Genomic DNA, 16010 nt, shown 5'->3' on the forward strand with positions numbered 1-16010 from the left:
TAAATTCAATAGCAACCGGAAAGTTTCTAATGACTGCTTTACAGTGGAAAAAACAGGGAAGGGCCCAGCAGTAATTAGTAACTCAAATTCTGTATGGAATATAAAATAACGTATGGTAAATAAGGCCATACATAGAATTAAGGGTTTTGCCTAGCCTGTGCTTTAAACGAACAAAGGCACAGTGGGAAATAACATATCCAGTAATGTAAATAAAACCAGTATCAGTGACTATATGCGAAGGAACCAAATTAGGGTTGCAGGCCTTTAATTCTAGCATATACGAACTTTGTCAAGGTTACTTTTGTTAGAATGGAGGCTTTTGTTTGTAAGAAATATTTCAAAGAGTCACAAAAGTATTTTTATTATGGTTTTTAGTAATTTTATGTATCAATAATGATATAATCTAAAAACCTCATTTTCCTCCTTTAAAAAAAAAGGTAAGCGGAAGATCAGATATTAATAAGATGGATACAGTCACTCAATGTGGAATTTGCAGTTTTCATCTAGCTTGATATTGGCAACTCACTGAAAAAAAAAACAACAAAAAACCAAACCTCTAACTTCAGAAGTCTAAACATCTATAGACAAAGTCAGAGCTACTCACCTTAGTCTTCCTTTATAAAACACAGCTAGAAATAGAAATCTCCAGAGAAGGGATTCGCCTGAAGTGACTTCATGGAACCACGGGCTTGAAGGACTACTTAGTGTTAGTTATGGCAGCTTACCTTAACTGGCTTGCCTGAACTCTTGAGGTACTTAACTCTCTCCACTGATTATCAGCGGGAGACGGGGCTGACAAGTTCAGTGTTAAGCATGAGCTTTTATATGCCTAAATTAGGGTGCATGAATCTGTCCTGAATTTCTACATACAGATATGGTAACTGTAAATATATGTACATTCAGTAGCATGCATGTACATTTATACTACTGAACTTAAATGAAACTTTATTAAAACTGGTGGATGCAACATTTTACTTAGGAAAAGAGACAGTCTCTTTTCAAGAAATAGTCACTGCCTACACCTCAGAAAAAGGCACACATCACTGCCCAGAATAACACATAGGACTGCTCTACGATCTTTGTAAAAGAGGTGGTTGGCAGGGCACTGCTTTAGCATAAGTGAACCAGAAACAGTAAGAACGTGTGAGGCCTATCACCAGAAAAATTAAAGGGGAGCAAAGCAGAGAACAACTGGAATCAGCAAGTGATCAGTAGGCACACACTAGGGCCGCCTTCTATTCATTTTCAGCTCATGAGGTGTTAGTTTATAATGAATCATCACTGTTAAGGCTCTTAGTTCATGACTCTTGTTTTAAGGCTACTGCATATTACACTATTTCCAATACATTCCAGTCCTCCAGGCCACTCATTTCCTCTGGAGCGGTACATCAGTGTTGTTATGCTTTTCAATGATTTTCTTAATGGATGGTTGGCAATATTGAAAGTTTCAGCCTAGATGGGTTCCTTGTTTTTCACTTTATGAAAAATAAAAAGTGTAGGAGAAACACAGCCTACATATTTTGGAGCCAAGCAACATAGCCAATAGTATCTACCAGCACAAACCAGAATAAAAGAAACAACAAACATGCATTTGTTTAACAGTATTTTATGTTCACATCAGTCACAATTTCAAAGCTGTGTACCCAAAAGCCACAACAACCAGCACTGTTTATATGGAAGGTGCCAAAGCTCAGTGCTGTTGAAGTGGTGTTAATGCAACCATTTCCAGAATTAGCTAGGGTCATTACATAAGATAAAATGAAACTAATATTTTCAGTCTGAATATAGCTTAAAAGCATGATATTCAATTAATATATTTAAAGTAAACACGTTTCTGTAATTAGAAAAATGACAAAGTCCAACAAAAAAGTTACCAGAAAGCTGTAACTGCTACTTATTTTTTCAGATTATCTTCAAACACAATGAAGTAAAAATTAACTGAAAAAAAAATTCAGCTCTACCACAATGCATGTAACACCGCAATAATTTTGATCAACCTAAGTGTCCATGTTAAATAAGAACCTTGCAAACCCCCTCTGTACAATGCACAGAGAATTACTTTTAGCCATTGTAAAATAGAACTAAAGGGCTAGCCACATTAGTAAGTACACAAGAAAAAAATGAAATAGTACTTATTCAGTACAGGTCAACGATTAGCCCCTTCGCTGTAACTCAGGAATTTCAAGTTCACTTTAATCTAGTGTAATTGAGCTAACCAGCTCTTACATTAAAAAGTAATGATTAAGTTAAATTTCTTGCAGACATTCTGTACCTAAAACAAACATTCCGTATGCCTCTGGCAAAGAAGGATACTAATTATAGGATTGACTCATAAGATGAAAGGTTGCACAAGTTACTACTAGAAACAAAAGTATGGTAAACTGGTTTGAAAAAACATATTGAAATTCTCATACTCTGCAGTTGAGAATTTTGTTTTGTAACTGTACTTAACAGTGTCTAGGAACAAAACTAAATATGCTTGCAAACTGCTTGTTCTTATTTTATGTGAACAAACTAGAAGTGAATATTGCAACTACAAAGCTCATCATCTACAGCCTAAGGATTTTTTTTAACCTAATAAAGAAAACAGCTCTCTACAATGTTTTTTTAGTATAGAAAAACGTGCAAAACCAAGTATTTTGGTCACTCTCAATTTGCTTCTGTTATATAAAATATAAAATGCATATTTCAAGGGTTCATTGCATTATCAGGCAATGAAACCCTAACTTCACTCTTCGTGCAACACTTCAGTCCCTGATTTAAAAGGAATCATGAAAGAAACACATCATCAAGGCCCCAGACATCTGTGGGGAAGGATACACAAGTTCAAAAGCAGTTTTGTATTTCAAACTGAAGCTTCCACTGGGATTAGCAGGCAGGGTTGCCAGCTGTGAGTTAGAACAAAGATAAAAATTCTGGGATTCTGCCCTATACGTTACCATGTATTGATTCAATATAACCTTCTGAATGCCAGATGAGCACCACTTATGTAAACTGCTATTAACAGATGAATGAGCTTGTGATGTGAATTAATTAACTAAACAGAATGTGATTCAATTTATTTTAAAATCACAAGCTGACATTTCCATTTTAATCTCAAGCTATGTATTTTTCATCATCCTACAGAAAGCAATGAGGTATGTATGCTCAAAGAGATTTACATTGGAATTCTGTGCTCTTAAGTATATTAATACATACTTTAGCAGATAAAACGGGATTACGCATAATTAGTGAAATTCTCATGCTGAAACTACAAAGCCAATGCCTTTCAGTGCAATTCAGCTTGGTCCAATATAAACTCAACTTTAAACAATCTGCTTAAAACTTTACTGGATTATGCTCATATTGTATATATTACATTTTCACAGATTATGAACAAATAATGTTGCAAAACAACATTCCTCTCTTAGTTTATTGTATGATTTCCATTTGTACAATGTAAGTCATTTATATTACCTCTATTCACTCCAAAAATCATTTAATGATTAAATTGCTAACTGCTTTCTACTAACAGTAACTTCGATGAGATGATAAAAATCTACTCTAATATAAAAATTAAGGTTTCAAACTTGTAGTCTTCAAATTTTCCTTTTTCCCTCCACAACCGTAACAAATAAGTATTTTCAAGAAGTCCAGAAACTGCCATTTTTTTTAAACATTGGTTTCCTTTCAGTAGATTTTCTGCTGTTGAAGAATGTGGTAGGAGCTTATGCTACAACCTCCTCAGTATAGGCACTAATGTAGCTCCCTGTGCACTATTAGATCACTTGTTTTTGTAAAAAGAGAAAATTCCTCATCCGAGGTCTCTGTTACTCTGTCGGGCTGGACAGATATTAGTCATCAGGGCCAAGAGTTTTTAAAAGGAATAATACATGACAAAATTGCTGTGTATACTGTGTTCACTTAGGAAACCAAACCGAAGACGACATAATTCTAATCTTATGTTCCTTAAGTTAGATCTTTAAAATATGAGGTGTGCAATAATACTTTAACCTACTACTCCTACTCTGAAATCATTTTTAGCAGACAGAAAAAACAACTGTTGCTCTTACAGGCCACTGGCAACACCTTCAGTATGTTTCAAATATTTAAGTACTAAAACCAATTAAAGACAAATTCTCTGTTCTCAGAAACATGACCTTAATTGCATAGAACTGTACCCAGTTCTTGCAGAAAGAGTTCAGATTCAGTCCAATTATAATTCTGAACTGTACTGGATTAATTAGCAGAAAGAATTTATTTCAGTACAATATATTCACTTGGGATGAAGGTAGCTCACCGGTTGAAATTGAATGGCAGAATTAAGGGAAGATAAAGCTTTGAAACTCTGACAATCTTCATTTTTAGCTTAATATCAATGACGATCACGAATTAAGATGATAAAATACAAGTGTGAATTAATAACACTTCTTGTAAAATACTCCAGAAGGAGTAGGAAAATGTTTGCCCAGAAGAATGCTAAACTGCCAGGAAGGAAAATTCTTTCACAGTATGATGTGTGCATGAAAGAAATGATCCATATACTTGATGATAACCAGCAAACACTCTGACAGGTGTTCAGCCAACAAACCCAATTCAGCCAAATCCAAGTAAATTCAGAACTTAACTGATACAGATGTAGAATGACAGATTAAGTTTGGCTGTCAGCAAGAAACCAATTCCTTTCCTATCTATAGCCTCTTACAGTCTCAGGGACATCTGTAAGGGTCAATCAGAACAAACGGGTGGGACATAAGTCCACCAATTCTGGAAGAGGAAAACTCCCAGCAGCCCATCTGTGGTGCATCACAATCTTACACAAAGTAAAAAAAACAGGAAAGACCTAGTAAGTGTTTTTTGTTGTTGTTTTGTTGGAAGACCTACAGCATTCTTCAGCTACCTATAGTAGTGATCTTCACAGGTCTGTGCCATCAGATAGACAGTAAACTCTGAATCCTGAAAAAATACAAATATCTTAACTGGCATATTAAGATAGAGTATTCTACCTCTTTTTTAATCACTTATTAGCATCAACAGCATTTTGCACAAAGTGTATATGCATGACTGTCACTAGGTAAAATGAGTGTTATTACCAGACATGAAGAGCATAACTTTTACTTTTGCCAGGACAAAGTGAGCTTATCATATTGCTTATTTACTTAAAGATGGATGGTATTCACCATCTGTGTATCAGTTTGGGCTTCCTTCTTCCATTAAGTAGATCTCTTTATGATCAGACAGATTTCACATACAAAACCCTCTCTTCACTGTGAAAGCTTCCATCTACATTTTGACCAAAATAAATTTTCACAATGCCACAATTAAGGATGTTAGATGGATTGTGTGTGAAAACAATCTAACAAATAACGTTTTCCTAAAAGAAAAATCAAAGTTATTATATGTAATAAATACAAGAGTTTAACAATTTCCTTCAAAAATGAAACAAAAGGGGGAGTCAAAGCACATCCTTTTGTAGCGCCTTCAGAAATAAATATTATCAAGCTGTATGCATTAAATCCAAATTTTATTTGGCTTTGCCTTGCTATTGCAAAGTCTATGTTAGCAAACCATACCTTGATCTTGCATATGCCACAGGAACATTTGTTTTTATCTCAAAGGCATTTTGTGTTTTTAAAAATCCTCAGAAAGTATTTTCATTAGAGAACTACAGGTACAATTACAATAAAAGAAAGAGGAAAAAAATCATTTTCTGAATGAAAAGATATAAAACCATACCAACTAATACGAGAATTGTCTTTTCGTGATTTTTTATACTGATTTGTTCGCTAATGTACAGGATTACTCCTAATGCATTGAGCTTTTTCAGTTCAATAACTCTTATTTTAGAATGTATTCCTAATTTTTCAGTTCAGTAACTCTTACTTTAGAATGTATTCTTAATGCTCCACTTAAACTTTCATCCTATCACTCATAAACAAGTTTCTGGAAAACTGTGAATTGCATTATACTTTCCTTCCTGTTGACCACATTTTTTTCTTTTAAGGAAAAAAAGAGAAAACAGATGGGGGTAAACTCCTTATATGTTTTTGTTTTTCCATTCTCTTTTTGATATGCATTCATTTTTGCTAAACTTTGTACAGCCTTTACACAGCGTTACTCAGCTTTTTTTTTTTTTTTTTTTTTTTTAAAAACTTCTGATAGACATTACCAGCAGACCTACTATGATCAGTCTTAATGCATCCGGTAAGACAAAGGTAGTGAGAAGCAGAACAGGTGACTGCCCATTATTTGAGATTAAAGAGCAGAATAATTGAAATAGAAAGTCTGACCCAGTCACCTGTACTTCACACAAGCAGGAAGCAGGGAAGAAAGCTGGGCTGATTAGTCAGAAAATCATTTAAATGGAAATTAATCATTCACTAACTTGCAGCTTAAGCTTTACTTTAAAAATCCAATTCAATCTCTTAACTTTATTTGAACAAATTTCCATTCAAGAAAAGAACAGTCTTACTGGTAAACTTTCATTGGTATATCCAAGCAGCAAAGATAGGTCATATGTTCTTAGAACAACTGAGCTATATTTGGACCATTCATTTGATAAAAGCTTGTAACTAGGATCACAGAAGAGAGAGATCCTGCAGTGCTAAGCATTGCACTGTCTATGATGCATACACAATGCTGGGAACCTACTTACGATGTAAGAAGTGATTACACACATAGTCAGCACAATAAGGAAAGAATCCTGGATTTTTTGAGCCTTGCGTTACATTCTGAACTCAAAGAAGTTACAGAGAAAAGGATTCCCAGCATATAAAATATTACAACCTGATTTGCCAAGTTTGGCATCAGAATACACAGTAGATCAGATGGTCCTGAGATGGGTGAGAGACTTTTCTGTTTGTAGATCCTGATAGCTTCAGTGCCACCAGGGTACTGAATGTGCAATGCTGCAAAAGTTTTGGGATGACTACTGAGGAGTACAGAGACCTCTGTGGGTACCTCCTTAAACTCTGATTCCATTATCTCTTTGATGGACTATGATACAGACTGAGACCTGTCTCTTCCGATTAGGCACCTATTAAGAGCATCCTGCCCAGCCCATGAATACGTATTTCCTTTCCACGGCAGTCAGGGGTAAAACAGGTGAACAATGTTTTTGTCTAATCTAAAGAGAAGAGGAGGCTCAGGGGAGACCTCATCGCTCTCTATAGTACCTTAAAGGAGGCTGTACAGATGTGGGGGTTGGTCTATTCTCCCACGTGCCTGGTGACAGGACGAGGGGGAATGGGCTGAAGTTGCGCCAGGGGAGGTTTAGGTTGGATATTAGGAAGAACTTCTTTACTGAAAGGGTTGTTAGGCACTGGAATGGACTGCCCAGGGAGGTGGTTGAGTCACCATCCCTGGAGGTCTTTAAAAGACGTTTAGATGTAGCCCTTAGTGATATGGTTTAGTGGAGGACTTGTTAGTGTTAGGGCTGAGGTTGGACTAGATGATCTTGGAGGTCTCTTCCAACCTAGACGATTCTGTGATTCTGTGAAAGTTGCAATATGTCCAGGCCACCTGCACCCAGAAACAGTGGAATACTTCTGCAGACCATAGTCCGTGAATGGTCGTAGGTCCATATGGATTTTAAGTGTTTGCACAGATACATAGATGTTGAGCAGGGCAGTCAGTGACACAATTTTGGAGTTAGGATCCTAGGCCTATTTGACTAAGAAAGCTTAAGTGCTTTTAAAAACCCCACAATGCTAACACTGTCTCTATGCAGAGTATTTCTAAAGCATTTACTCTTAGCCTAATTCTTTCAGCTTGTAATTTGAATTGGGTTATTTGAAATTCACTTGGAGAAATAAAATTTCAAATGTGCAAAGAAATCTAAGACTTGAGGTAGCAAGCACTAAAATAAAATAAATGAAATAAGTGACTTTGACTACTATCAAGCCAGATAGCAAGAGCTTCAATGAAAATCAAGAAATTTCAAACACTTATTAGAATTGCTGAAGTTGTTCAGGTCACAGTCCTTCTACCATACTGAGCTTTCATAACAGCAGCAATGATATATGAAGTACATCTGTTCTACTGAAGTTCCTAACTAGTATGGAAAATAATTCATTAGAACAGCTTTCACACCTACAGTTTTGCAGCACTGAGCTGTATTACAGCTGATTGGAAGTCCTTCTGATAAAACAGGCTTTCCTTTGTAAAAACCAAACTGCATGGAACAAAGTGTTCAAGGGTAGTGCAAGAAAGTGGACAAAAGTCAAACAGCTTAGATTGTCTGGAAATGTGGGCTTTCAAGTTCTGATTTCTTGGTAAACTCTCTGCCCGGATACCCCGAAATTCTGTTGCATTTGGGAATTGTAGCTCCTTGACAGGGTTTCCTAAATCTCCCAGCTTATCGCAGGAATCCAGAAGTCCAGGCTGGTATCACTTTGCAAAGCAACATGGAATGCTTTCTTGAGTATTTAAAAAATGCAATATCATTTCAATATTTTTAAACTAAATTTTGTTCTATGGGAAATTCTTTTTTCCCCCATGAAAATTCTCCTCACTTTTTTTATCCCCCCCCCCCCCCCCCCCCCCCCCCCCCCCCCGAAGGGGGTAGATGGTGGATAGAAATGAGGGAAACTTCTATTTCTGTCCAGGTATCTGTCTATTACCTGTAATACCTACTTGGTGATAAGTATCTACATAATGAAGTACTTCTATAGATAGAGGCACAGAAATGAAAGGTACAAACTACATAAGTTAGTGAAAATAGGCTGGGAATGTATATGCAAAAAAAAGCGCTATTATCTGATCTAGGCAAGGAGAAAGTTTTGGAAAGTGATAAAATCATGATATGAACCTACATTTTCCTCCCCATTAAGTAATGTTTCAGAACTACTGTAACTGATTTTGGTGGTAATGCCTGTTACTAGAAGGCAAAATCTGCCTCCTCTTAGTTTACAGCTTTTTGTTTCAGGAGGAACGCCCAGTGTGCAAAGCAAACTCCAGATAGGAAAATGAGCTGAATCTTCCCCAGTGGGTCAGAACCGTTGCAAAAATTAGTGCCAAGAAAATGAAAGCATTTAGGCTCTCTAGGTTAACTCCCTTTGATCAATGATGAGTGAAAGAAATAACACTGTAATAAAACTTTGTAAGACATGAATAGCAATTCTCATCTTTCTGAAACACCTAGTCAAATTTGTTTCAGACTTCCTGAAGATAAGTCACCATACCGTCAGGTCACATATGGAAAATATCAGACGGACTTACTTTTACAAAACTATTCAATTCAGTTATGAGATAATGGAAAGCTAATGTCTCTGTAATAAGAGTACTGATGTTTATAAGCTAGTGATGCTATTAGCTTTACTTAAATTAGCTGTCAGCCCTTATAACTTTGTGAAAGGCTTATACAACATTCCAGTTGCTTTCTATCACATTGTCCAACATGGACAAGAGGATTATGAAGAGACACTATAGGTCACCCCAAACCCACTGAAATAAGATGGACATACATGTTGGAATAGAACCAAATAATTAAGACTGGTTTCACTTGTTATATACCTTCAGCTGCTGATTACCTACCATGCACATGATAATGCCCACCTCCAAAAGCTGCTTTGCATTAGTAAAATAAAGTTCCCTGTATAAAGCAACCAAATAAGAGTTAAAGAAAAACTTAATAGTTGGCAAAACGTTATCTGGAGTCTCACACCTTTCAAATCACAATATTCTGTAAACAGAAAAAAGAATGATATGACAAAATGAAAATTCCACTACGTAAATAGAAGAGCTAGTGTGGAATTGAATGTCATCCAAAAATTACTCAAGATAAAATGCTATATTTATGTTAAAGAAATAACAAGAAAAATTCCCACTGTCTCGATTTCCTGGATTTTTTTTTTTTACCACTAGCAAAAGCATTTTATAGAATAGTCAGTAAGCTTCCAGCCACCCCCATTACTTTTTTTTTATCATGTATTTTGCCACCCTACAATATTCTCCTGCAGAATGTAATTTCTAGCTTTTTGTCTTCTGTGGTGAGCTACTTTGCTCTGAATTAGTCCTAGTACATCCCAAATATCCATTACATTCATGTGAAAGTTTACAAAATCACAGATCCTAATCTTGTAAATTCAAATAAGAAAATTTATACCAAATCTTACTTTTATTATATTACCTGTTGTTAACACCAGGAAGAAGGAAATACTATCAGATTTTATCCCTTAAATAGTACTTTTCATTACTGAAACAATGTACCCTGCATATTAAAAAAGTGGGATTCAGCTGCAGTTTGGAAACCTACGATTAATTTTCAGAAGAGATTATTCTGAAATCATACAGAAACAAACTAAAAAAAAATCTGTAGGATAAAACTGCGAAGGGAGCTTTGCAACCTTAGTGGAAGTGCTCAAAGTTTAAAGTAGATGAAATACAAGTGCCTAACATAACGTAATATTTTCACTGCCATCTGCTACATGCATTGTCTCAACAAACCATGATCTTTACTTTTATTCTTCATCTTAATAAAACTTTGTTTTCAAGTTTGAAATTGCTATTGGAGATATTCTTTATATTTTAATCTACTATTACTAAAATCAATATCACAAAACATGGCTCACATAGTAGCACATCTATATCTGAGTGCAGGATTATTTCAAACGCACATGATGTTACCATCAAACTGCAGATATTTCCACTGCTGTGATTTATTCAACAAAACATTTCTGCTCCATTGAAGCAAAGAATGCATTTATTTCCTGGAACATGTAGAGGCGAGTTTCCCAAGCTCCACATGGAATGGTATCCCACCCCCGCTAACCCAAGCTTCCCAGCACTCCTTGTTTTATACCATGAAGAACAGCAGAAGAAATCCTGAAGAACTGACTAAAAAGTGACTTAGGTTGGACAATTTTTTTTTTTGGGGGGGGGGGGGGGGGGGGGGGGGGGGTTGTTCCGGGCGTGGTAATATTAGAGGCACAAGAAGGAAACACACAGGCAGTGGAAGCAGGGACATCTGAACTTGGCATGGGATGCAAACAACAAAAATGTATTCTACAAGTACACTGCTCAGAAAAGAAAGGCCCAGGAGAGTTCACCCCCTCTGACAGACAAGAAGGGAAAACTGGTAATGACAGATGTGGAGAAGGCTGAGGTACTGAACAGGTTCTTTGCCTCAGTCTTCACTGCCAGACAGGCTTCCCATGTCTCTCAAGTTCCTGAACCTCTAGGTGGTGGCTGGGGGAGCAAAGTCCCTCCCACTGTAAGCAAAGAGCAGGTTTGAGACCACCTGATGGAACTGAACAGGTACAAGTCTATGGGGCCTGATGCCGTGCATCCCAGGGTCCTGAGGGAACTGGCTGATGGAGGTGCCAAGCCTCTCTCCATCATAGTTGAAAAGCCCTGGTAGTCAGGCTGTCAAGTCCCTGGTGACTGGAAAAAGGGAAACAGCACTCCCAATTTTAAAAAGGGTAGAAAGGAGGACCCAGAGAACTGCAGATTGGTGAGCCTCACCTCTGTGCCTCAAAGGGTCATGGAACAGATTCTCCTGGAAGCAATGTCAAGGGCATATGCAGGACAAGGAGGTGATCCGACACAGCCAGCATGGCTTCACCAAGGGCTAATCATGCCTGGCCAATCTGGAGGCCTTCTGTGACGGAGTGATTGCATCCGTCAACAAGGAAAGACCGACCAATGTCATCTACCTGGACTTCTGCAAGGCATTTGACACGGTCTCACATGACATCCTGATCTCAAAATTGGAGAGAGATGGACTTGATGGGTGGACCATTCAGTGGGTAAGGAATTGCCTTGGAGGTCATACCCAGAGAGTGGTGGTCAATGGCTCTATGTCCAGGTGGAGGCTGGTAACGAGTGGTGTCCCTCAGGGGTCTGTCTTGGGATCAGTGTTCTTTAGTATCTTTATTAATGACAGACAGTGGATTGAGTGCACCCTCATCGAGTTTGCAGATGACATCAAGCTGAGTGGTGCAGTTGATACACCAAAAGGAAGGGATGCCATCAAGAGGGACCTGGACAGGCTGGAGAAGTGGGACCACGTGAACCTAATGAGGTTCAACAAGTCCAGGTGCAAGGTGCTGCACCTGGGCTGGGGCAATCCCAGACATAAGCACAGACTGGGTGAGAGCAGCCTTGCGGAGAAGGACTTGGGGGTTCTGGTGGACAGAAAGCTCAACATGAGCCAGCAGTGCGTGCCTGCAGCCCAGAAGGCCAGCTGCGTCCTGGGCTGCACCAACAGAGGGGTGGGCAGCGGGTGGAGGGAGGGGATTGTGCCCCTCTGCTCTGCCCTTGTGAGGCCCCACGTGGAGTGATGCGTCCATGGCTGGGGCCCCCAGCACAAGAACGATATGGAGCTGTTACAGTGGGTCTAGAGGAGGGCCATAAGGTCAGAGGGCTGGAGCACCTCTCCTACAAAGAAAAGCTGAGAGAACTGGGGATGTTCAGCCTGGAGAAGAGAAGGATCCCAGGAGACCTCAGTGTGTCTTTTCAGTACTTAAAGGGGGCTTATAAAAAGATGGAGAGAACTTTTTCCTCAGGCAGATAGTGATAGGACAATGGGGAATGGTTTTAAACTAAAATGACTAGAGGATGATTAGGAGGAAATTCTTCGCTCAGAAGGTGGTGAGGCCCTGACACAGGTTGCCCAGAGAAGCTGTGGATGCTCCATCCCTGGAGGTGTTCAAGGCCAGACTGGACAAGGCCCTGGGCAACGTGATCTAGTGGTTTGTTCTGAATTGAACAAAACAACAGGAAACACTTGTAGGAATAGTTGACAGAGCCAAGTTAAGCTGATTAAAATTAAAACAATGCAATTATCTGCCATCCTCTTATGACCAAAAAAAGGGGAGGAGGGAGAGATACAGAGGGTATGGTTCATTATACTTTTTGCCTATTTACTAATACAGATTAGCTGAAAACAATGCTTGCTCAAAGAAAGCAATGATATCTTTGGAAAACCTGCTCCTTACTGAAGCCTTTCATACATCCCTCCTTCAGTTTGCCAGCACATATGTTTTGGGTTTACACAAACTCGTTAGATTTAAAACTAACCTTAAGGAGATTGTGAATATTTAATAATATTAAAAAACAAACAAACAAAATAACACAACTATCTAGTTTACGGAGCAGTTTCACAAACAGTTTCAGAGTAATCACTGCACAACACTGGTCTGAGCAGATGGGAGGGAGAACTCTGCAAGCCTGAATTGCTGCTGAGAAAAAAAAGGAATCAAACCACATCTACATCACTGTTTCTCTACTGCGCAGACACCAGTTTTGGACAAACTATACTGTCTAGATTTCAGAAATTACACCTGTGATTGACTGGGTTTTCACTCCAGTTCCCAGTTCCAATTACTCCTTTTCTGTCATTCAACTGAAACTTAATGTCTACAGCTGAGCAAAACGTCTTCGGTTTAGAAAGGAAACATAAATAGTAATTTAAAAACATGCTTTCATTTCTAATCTAATGTTTAGAAGTTACCCCTATGTATAGGATTGGTATTTACAGTTTATTTACCTGAGCTAAGCAAATTAAAATATAACTATCGTGTATTTAAATTTCTGACATCCCAAAATACACATAAGTCATTGCCTCCCCTTTAAAGTTTACACAAAGGTGATAGCAATTCTCCTGGCCTCTAATACTCTTTACTTGCTCATTATAGAACCCTTTCAACTTTGCCTTTAGCAACTCACAAACTCATTTTTTCATGAGTAAATATTTAAACCAGATCTGTTTTAAAACGTCTGCAGAAAGAAAGAAGATAAAAGCAAGTACTCAGATTTATAGCTAGCTGGGTAATAATCAACTGCTCCTAGTGCTGAAAGGACTTCATCCATGCCTCGGATTTAACACAAACCTTTAGTCCAGGCAGGGGGCTGCGAGCCTTTGTGCTCTTTTGGTAATGTTCTTAAGCAAATAAAAATTTGCCATACACCTCACAGGACAATTAATTCATTGAAACAGGACATTTAAGTTTTTCCTTTTAATGTGTAATGACAAATATTAGTGCAGCTAACTCGTATTTCTGTTTCACAGTGAAAAGAAAGAAGGATAAGAAAGGTAGAAAATCAGAACTTAGCTTGCTGATAATTGAAAGCTTGCCCCATACACCTAATGGTTTGTCTTTATTTAACTTCAGTTAATGTAATCTTAAATATTTTAACTATCAAAAGATATTAATTACTAAAATAAACAACACCTTCAGTGTTAGGTGGGAAAAAAAAAACCTTACTTTCACACACTGTTATTTGAACTTCCTTGTAGAAGCATGCTTTCCGTTTAGTCTTGAAACCGAGATATTTCCCCCGTTTGGTGGGGGATGTTAAGTAAAACTCTCATGAACAGGTTTTAGTTCATTTACCAACCACTCTAAGAATAACTTCTGAGGCTGCTCTGAGGAAGGCAGATACACTTTCCTAAACTGAGACAGCTTATACTAGAGTCTTGAGGAATGAATATACAAATTCTGAATGAAAGTCATCTGAAAACCACAGTGACATATTGTATTTTATAGTGGGATTTCGGTTTTTAAAGATTTTAATGATTGGTTAGCGTGTAAGCATGTATGGTGTGAGCATTTCAGAAGCTTGACAACTCATTCTTTCTATAAACAATTGTTTTCCCTTGGAAGAGGGGAAAAGCTCCAAAACATAACTTCACAGTTATAGAAAGAGACAAGTAAATCCGAGGTTTTCCACAAGACTATACTGAATCAATTTTATTTTTCCTATGATAAAATATACATCGGTATATGCAATAATTCACTCCTTTTATCGAATTAAAAGATAGTGAGATAGGCCACCAACAGTCCTGGAAAAAGTATCTGAAAACTGCTCTTACAGAATAAAGAGGTTACATATCCTCGTTGGACACAAATTAAGAGGGAACTGATTATGTATTTACTTCTTAATGAATGTAACGGTATAAAATTTATCTATTTCATTCTCTCTTGCTGGAACTTTGCAACAGAAGTTATTTTTAAAGGTATCAACAACTTGCCCTTTCTGTGTGTCAGAAAAGAACTTATATTCACTAAGACCTACCTGATGGTAGGCAGAGGGCCTAGGAAACCTGCCTTTCTTTTTGCATTAGCACAAAACAGAATTTAAAAGTAACATGATGGTATCAGGACTGGACTCAATCAAGTGGTATGACAGATTTATCATCAGGTGACAGGTCATATAAGGGAACCTTCTAATAACAGTGCTACGCTTGCTTAAATGTATTCTCAAAATGATTTACTAACAAGAAAAAGAGCCATTAAAAGAATCATTCACTGACTCATTTTTTGCCAAGCTCTGACGTTAAAAGAGAAAACATTCTAAAGCAAAGAAGTTAATTCCACTCCAACAGGAGGTGAGGAACACTTACAGTGAGGTTCATAGGGAGGAGGGGGATCACCACAAGGAACACACTCCATATCTTGAAAGCCTCCAAGTTTGGTCTTCCTATAAAAACTAGAAGATAAAGGAATAATTCATAAAGACAAAACTGTATTTTTCCTCAAAACAAATATCATATGCTTGAACACTATGTCAAAATCCTCTATAATCGCAAACTTCTGACAGTCTGTGTCCTGCTGCAATAACAGAAAATACAAGTAATACTTGAAGTAGATATTAATAATTAAGTACAGAAATAAATCTAAAGTAAATTGAGGAAAAATTCTAAATCTGTTGGTCCGCATTCATAAGAAAAACAATTGCAGGGATTTCAACACACAAAGAAATCGATATCCAATTTTCTACGCAGAACACAACATACAAGGAGGTACAATGAACTTATGTTATACAAGCCTATTTACATGTTAAAAATATAAAAAAAATAATTGATTAATCTACAAAACTCTCCCTAGGCAAAGAAGATATGGCAAGGCAGTTATCACCACCAACAGAATACAATGAATTAGCCAGTGCTTTCTAGTCAAAATCCCTAATATCCTCCACTTCAGAGAAGAAAAAAAATAAATCACTCAAACTGGTTAATTAGTGTACTCATACAGGAGGGTATCTAAAAAAAAGAAAAGTTTTACCATGCTGTGTAACAAAATCTTCAG

The 16010-nt window shown here is 37.5% G+C and overlaps 1 protein-coding gene across 3 annotated transcripts in view; it reads right to left on the bottom strand.

Annotated features, from left to right (window-relative positions):
- The window catches only part of TNFRSF19 (TNF receptor superfamily member 19), a 65528-nt gene that overhangs the window by 22650 nt on the left and 26868 nt on the right, over positions 1-16010 (bottom strand). For all 3 annotated transcript variants that reach the window (XM_013188218.3, XM_048072810.2, XM_013188217.3), the window contains exon 5: positions 15326-15411. In XM_013188218.3, the coding sequence (XP_013043672.3) occupies positions 15326-15411 (86 nt within the window). The remainder of the gene's footprint in view (positions 1-15325; positions 15412-16010) is intronic.

The sequence above is a fragment of the Anser cygnoides genome, chromosome 1 (genome assembly GCF_040182565.1).
Source record: "Anser cygnoides isolate HZ-2024a breed goose chromosome 1, Taihu_goose_T2T_genome, whole genome shotgun sequence".
Classification (NCBI taxonomy): Eukaryota; Metazoa; Chordata; class Aves; order Anseriformes; family Anatidae; genus Anser; species Anser cygnoides.